Here is an 8873-nt window from a genome sequence, read left to right on the forward strand (position 1 = left end):
GGAAGTCAGCAAAAAGCGATTGGAGGATTGGTGGCTGAAAAGCAGAGATGTGGAATAAGGTTAGAATAGTAGGAAACCGTAGGCAAAGTTGATGGAGAATCTTAATGAGAATTGCCAACACAGTAAACAAAAAAAAATAATAAATAAAGAAAAGCTGAGCATGGTGGCAATTGCCACCACCCCGTTTCAAAGGGGGCGCTCCTATCCATCCATCCATCCATCCATCCATCCATCCATCCATGCGGGATAAGCGGTGTGGTACAGGCGAATGTTCGTGTTTACTCTGCGTGGCGTTTGATTGTGTCTTTAATTAGTGGTTTGAGTGAGTAGCTACGATGTACAAGAGCTACTCGTCGGGGCGGCACTGTGCCGTCGTTGGCTGCAAGAACAACCAACGTAAACGCAAGCTTCTGATGGACGAAAACTGCTCCGAGCATCAGTGCGAGAGGCGCGTGTGTATGTGCGGCGTGTACTCGTTGCACAGGTTTCCGGCTGCGCCTGAGAAGTGTAGGGAATGGGAAATCGCCCTCAACCGCAAAAACTTCAAGCCCAGCAAACTTGCACGTATAAGTGTTATCCCACTTGTGGTAGTGAACATTCTGCTGAGAGACACCGCGCCACTGATGCCGTTGCACGTTGTTTTTTTTTTTTTCGTTTATTACAGGTCTGTTCCGTTCATTTTATTGACGGCAAACCTACCGCCCTAAATCCGTGCCCAATGCTTGAACTTGGCTACGCGAAAAAGGTGAGTACGTCGTGAAGATCAGCTTTCATGAGGTGGAAATGGCTGTTTTGAAATCGTGATGAATGCGCTCTTACACGAGATGCGTGTGGGCCTCGCGTTCACCCGCAACCGATCTTGCTGTGCCAAGAACGCCTCGTACCGAGTGCTGGAAGTCGTGGTCGTACAGAGCGAGAAATTAACTGGTAGCTCAAGGCTGCCGATGCCTGTCTTGCCGTTGAACCATATGCCCATTGGCGTTATCAACCCATTACAGGCGTGCGCGTTACGGAGCTAGAACGCAGCGATAACCGACGTCAAACAGATACCGGGTGCGCTGTACTTAGATATGGGCGCGGCAAGCACTGGCGTTGACGCATTCGAGATTCCTGCATAGCGTTTCGGCCGGTGACAGGCAAGCTCAAATGCGTATGACACCGCGTACGACTTGCGCTACGTCACAGACACAACACACACAGACTTTTCTTAGCCTGTTTTAGTGTGCTGTAATTGTGTTTTTTTATATGGGCGTTTAACGTCCCAAATCGACTCAGGCTATGAGGTACGCCGTAGCGAAGGGCTCCGGAAATTTCGACCACCTGGGGTTCTGTAACGAGCACTGACATTGCACACTACACGGGCCTCTAGAATTTCGCCTCCGTCGAAATTCGGCCGCCGCGGCCGGGATCGGACCCGCGTCTTTCAGGTCAGCAGCCGAGCACCATAAACACTTTTTGTGCTGTAATTGTAGAAGAGTTACAAACATGTTGGGGTTCAAAACATGTGGTTGCAATTAACAAGCCACATCTGAAAATTGTTAAAGAATGTACACGTTGGATACTGAGAGAATAAGAAAAGTGCCGGATTGTTACCATGTTTTCGAGCTTGGCGGTTCTCATGAGCCATCTCTGTGCATTTACATAGGTGACACGTGGAAGGAGGCCAATCCTGAGAACCCTTCAGCCAGATTCGAATCCTTCATCAGTGCAAATAATGGATAGCCAGGTAATGTCTCTGCTTTGTCGTCATCCAAGTAGTCAAGCTGTCTCACTCAAACATAATCAACTCACCTATGTGGTATAAATTGTAATTTCCATACCATGAAAAAAAAATGTGTCGTTAAGTGGAGGCTTGAGAGCATGAACGCATTATATGTCGTCTGGTATTTCCTTCAATGCTTTGTTTTATTTTTATGTGCAGGCCAGAGAGCATCCTGTCTCAGCAGTGGCACCTGCACAAGCCACATCTTCTGCCTCAAGTTCAACCTGGGGCACAGCAGACCATTCGCAGCAGACTTCAGACTCGGATGAGTCCGAGAACAGTGTCCTTGATCTCAGCTGCCGTGGTTCTGCTTCGACTCAAGAAGAAATAGCAAGTCAAAAGTGTAACAAGAGTTGCCAAGCAGAGGTGCAAGTTTGCAGTGTTGGTGTTCAGTGGGAAGACCCATATTCCTTCATACATGCTGAGCACTCATATGGAGCTACGGAAACCAAATTTCAGTGCTCAGGAACACAAACCATACCAAGACCAGCTTCTGAGGACCTTTCTGAGGCAGTGTGCAATTTTTACACAGGCCTTGGCCTCGATGGCTTTAGGAAACTCGTGACAACAGTGGCTGGTCTTGGTAAGGTTTGTGGAAACATGACCATTGGCGACCAAGTCTTGCTAACTCTCATGCGACTGCGATTGGGACTCCTGTACTTTGACTTGGCCCTGAGATTTGGCACATCTGTGGCACAAACAGGGAGAATATTTCGTAAAATGATAGGAATTTTGCATGGCATTATGACAAATGTTGTTGCATGGCTGCCAATTGATACAATCTTCGCAACAATGCCACAACAGTTTGCCAAGAGCCAATATGCTGACACTACTGTTATTGTAGACTGCACTGAAGTGTATATGCAGCGGCCGAAGAAACTTTACCCAAGAGGGCAGACATACAGCTCCTACAAGGGCTGTAACACTATCAAGTTTCTCGTCGCAGTTGCACCGAGTGGCTTCGTAATGTTTGTTTCTGGCACCTATGGTGGACGGGCTTCAGACAAGTTCATTGTTGAAGATTCAGGTTTTATTGACAACTTGTCTGAAGGCCACGTAATCATGGCTGACAGAGGATTTTGTTTGACCAATGCCATGAAGGAAAAGGGCGTGAAACTAAACACTCCAGCTTTCTCTAAAGGCAGGCTTCAGTTTCCTGAAGCAGAAGCTACGGCGTCCAGACGGATCTCACACCTAAGAATTCATGTTGAACGTGCAATTAATCGTATTAAGGTGTACAGAATTCTCAAGAATTCATTGCCTATTCATCACAAGAAGTTGATGAACAGCATTGTTCTAGTTTGTGCGGGGTTGTGCAATCTGAAAGGGCCACTAATAGCAGATCCGAAAGGCGAAGAGGAAGAGAAGGAAAATGACAGTGAGAATGAAATGGGCGACATCCAAGGCACCATTGCTCCATGACAAGCATTAGGGCACACTTCAAATTTTTGATGCTGTGAAAGGAGACTGGATGGATTGTCTGAGTATTGTACACCATTTTGTTCCACTTTATTACATCATGTTAAAGGGGTACAGACACAAAGTTTTCAAGTATCCGTTTTTTTTTTGCCTAGAAAGACGCATATGGGCCCAGTAATCGTGAAAATGAGCTCAAAACTCTTGTTCACGGAGTTTATAATTACAAACAATTTTCTACCTGCAGCTTCTGTTTCTGTCAGTGCCAGCACTGAACTGCAGCTTGACGTACAAGTCGACTGGACAACCTGTGCTACTATATTACTGATGACGACTGTCGCTGGCAAGCACTGGTTGCTCCTGTGAACTACTACGAGGTTTGGTAACGTCTCAGTAATTGGGCAAGTGCACCTTGATGTCACTGGATACGAGTGGAAAGGCCGAACGGCTCATCAGACACCATTCAAAATCATATGTTCCACTCAACGCCTGTGAGCGAAACTTGCTAGAAGGCATCTCCTTGCACCCATGAAACAGATCATTCGCTACTTTGTGGGAAAATTTTGTGTCTGTACCTCTTTAAAGGTTACACACTGTGTTGTTTGGTCTTTCAAGTGCTTGAGAAATAATGCTCTGGAACTTTGTTTTTGTGTATTCAAGCACACCGACATGAGTGCTACAGGTCATATTAGCAGGATTTCGTATATAGATATACACTGATTGCTGCAGCGATATTTCTTTTGCATCAACGTCTCAAGCAGTAATAATAAAACTCAAAACACAAAAAGTAAAACTCGGGTCATTTAGTGTTTATTGTTCAGTCTGTTCTGCTGGTGTAGCGATAGCCTTGTATTCAGATATGTCTAAGCTGTTGCTGTGAACAGCATCAACAAGCCTGGGCAAGTAGTGCCTGAAGTAGAATTCTGACAACCTTGAAATATGAAGGCAAACAAAATCTACATCATAGGGCACTTCAACTAAAATAGAGTTCATGGCTGACCACACATAGAAGTAGCAGTGTATACGCTCTGTGCAGAACATAATAAACTGCACCTGATAGTAGTAACCATTTTTTCCTTTCATATCAAGAAAGTGGACTCCATTCGAGTCCTTCTTGACATCATACTTGTTGGAGTCTACAAGCGGCAGACAGTCATCTACATACGGGCATTTAATTTCTAGGATGCTCTCTGTGCCAACTAAGCCATCAGGGCTTGCCGATAAAAATGGATGCGTGGCACTAACAACTGTGCCACAACGTTCAACATGGACACCACGATGGTTCTCAAACATCCGCCTGGCAACAGGCTCAAACCTTTGTCCATGACTTGTTGCCTTGTTGCCCCGAAACTGGCTGAAAAGGCATGATGTGACAAACTTATCTGGTGGCGTTTCTTTCTTCCGTGGAACCTTTGACACATTAGAAGCTGTGAGACGCAGCTTGCGGCTAGCTTCCCAAAGCTTCCCAGTCTGCTGGCGCGTGAGCTCCATGAGACTTAACCTGATTTGCTCTTTAATACATACCCATTTACTATAAAAGTCTGAGCAGGTGTCGCACGCCAATAGCTCGTCATCATCATGTCGGCCATGAGTGAGCTCAGGGGCTGTATTCCTTAAAATATTTTTAGCCACCACAGTGGGCGACACTTTTGCAACAACAGTCTGATGCAGGAGGCTCCCTTTTATGTCAAGAAGGGGTGCTATTAGAGACTGCTGCATCTCTCTCACATATTGCTCATGGGTCTCATAATGTTTTGTATTAACCTTCTGCCTTTTATGCTGCATGTCTTCGCATTCCTTTCGCATCTTAAAATCCATGGCATCTATTTGTGATGGCTTAACATTTTTCTTTGTGCCCTGGTTCCACATGGCACTCTTGTCAGTGCAGCTCTGTCCGGTCAGGCCTTTTCGGCTGGCAAACTCCACCTTCCACAGGACTGCACCTTGTTATATGAAAAAAAGCAGATAGAAAAAAATTGAAAGCAACCAGTGGCTACAATGAATAATGCTACTGCATGTGAAAGTGAGTCCATAGTTGTCGGACCCAAGACAAAGCCCAGAGAGCAAACACGAGGATCACTGTTTGAGAGGCAAAGAAGCCTTTATAGGATGTGCTGCCTTGTTGCTGCCTTTTATTGTAATTTATAAACTACCTTTTGTTCTGCGCTTATATACTATTTTGTGCATATTGTGCTTGTAAAACTGTTTTGTAAGCGTATACGGACATGAATCACGAGTGTTCTTGTCGCTCGTTTGCTTTTGACATTGTACTTTCATTATGTATGGTTCCTAGTGATGTGTAACATTACCATGCATTTTTGTTTACTTTCATTTGCATCAAAATGTGACCATGAACATACTTTCTTGCTTCCCCCCTTATGTAATGCCCTACCCAGGGCCCTTAAGGGACAATAAATAATGATGATGATGAGTCCATAATAAGGCTCACTCACTTCTGCACAACCTTCTTTTCTTTTTTCACGTAATAGGTGCAGATGTACAGCCTGCATAGTTTTTCATGAAGGTAGAGGCCACACAGCTTGTTTACACATGCAGAAAAGCATAAATGTGCATAGCATGTTACTCAGACAAATTTGTGCAGTTAGGAGTCATTTTTCAACAAAACAGCTGTATGAAGAAAGTATTGCTAATAAATGGAAACAGCCATGGGCGTCCGGAAGGGGGGGCAAGGGGGGGCCCCTTGGAATTACGGATATTATTTATGCCCTACCAGAAAACAACTACAAACCTGCCGCCTCCCTCATCCCCAGACATCGGGTGCACCCCCCTGGAAAAAGTTCTGCGGACGCCCTTGGAAACAGCTGCAACAAGAATGCATGACGATGGTTTAGTGTCGTTTGCTGAGGTAGCTGAGAGGTTGCATGCACCACATGCAGGTTATAAATGATCTACAGTTCATTTCGATCCCAACACTAGACTCAAGAGTGGCTAAGATACAATAAAAAATTGTGGTTGACACAACAAGCTACAGCTATGAGACAAGTATTTTAAGCTATCTCTAGGAACAGCAGGGAGTGCAAAAATTAGGAGGACATTTAAGCTCCCCCTTAAGGCCATGTATAATGCAATAGCTTTAATGGTTATTTGGTACCTTCTTAGTTAGTACCTCTAATTACACTCATTACCGTACATCAGCAGTCCTGCTAGGCACCACAAGACACACGATGTCCCCTTTAACTGTAGGAGGGGCATGCACAATGGCATAGGAGTAGTGTGTCTGACTCAACCCATGGGTCACGGGCTCGATTCCCAACTATTACCCCAATTTTCTTTTCAGCATAATTAATTTACCTTATACTGTTTCATGTCATATTGACATTTCAGTCATGTTACGGCCTCATAGTCACAATTTAACTAGACATTTAGCCACTATCATTCCACAGGTCAACTTGTGATGTGACAACCCTCTAGACCAATCCTGAACTAGTGACAACACGTGAACCAACTAGCTCAAATTTCCGCGTTAGTGACAACACTCAATCTTTTCCTTCGAACGTCTGCTGTAACGCTGACGCATTAATAATGCCGATGACTGCACTTACCGACGTGGCTGCACACGGCAGTCAAGCCGACTTTGCAGGAGCAGGACCCGGATAAAACGCGGCAATCACTTGTAATGCAAACCCATGTTTGGTACGGTCGGTCAGAGTCAGCTTGCGAAGGTGAGACTGTCCCGTTAATGAAACAAGTCTCTCTGTCAGCTTGGTAAATGAGAAGCTGACCCACTTTCCCACTTATTACAAAGTTATAAGAGTCTAAACTCTTGATGGCTTGGACGTCTTCCAGATCGCAGGCTTTTGTTTTGAGCAGGTAATATGTAATGTGGTTTTCTTGCAGGGAAGGCCAGAGTTTCATATCTTCTTTCCATTCGTTGGCCGAGATGGAGAGGGGATGAGGCAGAACCCGGTCGCCTAAGGTGTGGAAGCAAAACAAGAAAATACGCGCAAAGTTAACTGCAATATTATACATGGAAACACGCAGATAGATAGAACAAAGCTTTGACGACAAACTGCTTATTGGCCGAGCATGTGCCCACAGACATTAACAGGATGGCGGCGCGATAGCAGCAAGTGCACTGCACGGTCATCGGTGAAGAATGACTTTCGCTCTCGGCTGCACTCAATTTAGCAGCCAACTTTTGTGCAAGGTGCTTAAAATACTGAGAAGCATCTCAGACAATAAGCAGACGCGTGCCCCGTTCAGGTCTCGCCCAGCCAACAAAACGATAAGACAAGCTTCCGAAGACGGTAAACGAAAAACAAACACAAATGAGCTTCAGAGCAATATTCGTCGCTCGATCCGATCCTGAATTCCTAACAGCAGTGCGTCCTCTTCACGTCTCGTGCAGCCAACAAGGCGATAAGACAAGCTTCCAAAGGCGATAAACAAAAAGAGAAACAATCTTCATAGCATTACCCGTTTGATCCGATCTTAAGGGGCACAGAGAAAGGTATTTAAAAACCGGTACCTTTTAGCGATAAGCAGGTAGAGATTTACTTGAAGCAATAACAAAAGGTGCGTCGCTGCACAGTGCCATGTCGTGGTAACAGCGCACATCGACGTTGTATGCAGCTGTATCATGCTCACTGGGAACTTGCCAGGACGCTTACTCTATTAAAACGTTTCACTTTATGACGCGCGGAAACCGATGTATACAAAATGCGCCGGCATCATTGCTGTCGCGATAACACAAAACTTTACTAAAAGCCAAGCAATATATCGATCATATGAATGTTCTACTGCGTTTGTCATGCGTACATAATGCAATAGTGAAAAAAAAAAAAACGACTTACCGATTTTTATCGTCAACAGACCGCCTGGAGAACAAGCCATTGCCACCGCTCCTGCTTCCGCCAGTGCAACGATTCGCGGTTCCCGCAGTCCACTGCCAATGCTCGCACCGCGGCGCCACCGTCGCAAGAAAATGGCGGAACCCACAGAACGCTGCGGATTCTGGTCGGCGCGATATGAGGCCCCATCTGCAGCCGGTGTGACGTCATCACGTGACGTCATGTCACGTGACCCCACTTCAGGGTCAATGGTGGCCACCGCCGGGCGTCGCGCGAAGGCCCGAAACCTACGTTAATATGCTTCGCATAAAAAAAATGAAGCAGCCGCCCAGGTGGCTGCCCTGCAGAGTACGATGGCCACACTTCACAGATGACGCGGCGTTCCTGCGGGGCCCCTTCCAGCGCCGGTGCCTTCGATGTCCAGAGCGGCCTTGATTCCCTTCGACAAAAGGAATCCGCCAAGGCGACCGTCGTGGCCACCGGAGCCTCGTAGGGCGGAACCACGAAGCGGCTATATCTAGCGGATCCGGTCTAGCTCAGATCTCAACGACAACAGTAGCCGGACTGTGTGCGCACCGACCTCCATAGTTGCGGGAGAGCGTCTCTCCCAAAAAGCGGGTGTGCATAGAGGGCAGGTCGGAGGCTGATGTCAGTTCCATGGCAATGTTGTCCAAGTCGCAGAAAGTGCTGCTCACGTGCAGAACCTGCAAAATGAAAGCGCAGAGAAACTAACATTTGTATAGAACACAGAGATGCCGAGCTGAAAAATAACATGCAAAAAAGTGTTTCCTTCATAGCCAAATCAAATAATTATTTTTGTGCTACAAAAACAGCTTCCAAACGCAACAATATGCAGCAAGAATAGATGATGCTTCTCTGAGTGC

At 46.0% G+C, this 8873-nt stretch overlaps 1 protein-coding gene across 1 annotated transcript; it reads left to right on the top strand.

Annotated features, from left to right (window-relative positions):
* The first annotated feature begins 298 nt into the window (after nt 1–298).
* On the top strand, nt 299–8482 carry LOC149350626 (uncharacterized). The gene is made up of 5 exons (XM_089575553.1): nt 299–572; nt 665–745; nt 1646–1726; nt 1922–2818; nt 8360–8482. The coding sequence occupies exons 1-5, from the start codon at nt 336–338 to the stop codon at nt 8480–8482; spliced, it is 1419 nt and encodes a 472-aa protein (XP_089431679.1). The 5' UTR covers nt 299–335.
* The last annotated feature ends 391 nt before the right edge of the window (nt 8483–8873 follow it).

The sequence above is a fragment of the Amblyomma mixtum genome, chromosome 3, assembly GCF_055824585.1.
Source record: "Amblyomma mixtum isolate Tamu chromosome 3, ASM5582458v1, whole genome shotgun sequence".
Classification (NCBI taxonomy): Eukaryota; Metazoa; Arthropoda; class Arachnida; order Ixodida; family Ixodidae; genus Amblyomma; species Amblyomma mixtum.

Bases quoted from the DNA above. Each gene is read 5' to 3' on its own strand.
- LOC149350626 (XM_089575553.1), top strand. From the start codon at position 336: ATGTACAAGAGCTACTCGTCGGGGCGGCACTGTGCCGTCGTTGGCTGC. The intron at 746-1,645 runs GTGAGTACGTCG...GCATTTACATAG, and splicing joins AACTTGGCTACGCGAAAAAG to GTGACACGTGGAAGGAGGCC. The intron at 2,819-8,359 runs GTAATCATGGCT...CACACTTCACAG, and splicing joins ACAACTTGTCTGAAGGCCAC to ATGACGCGGCGTTCCTGCGG.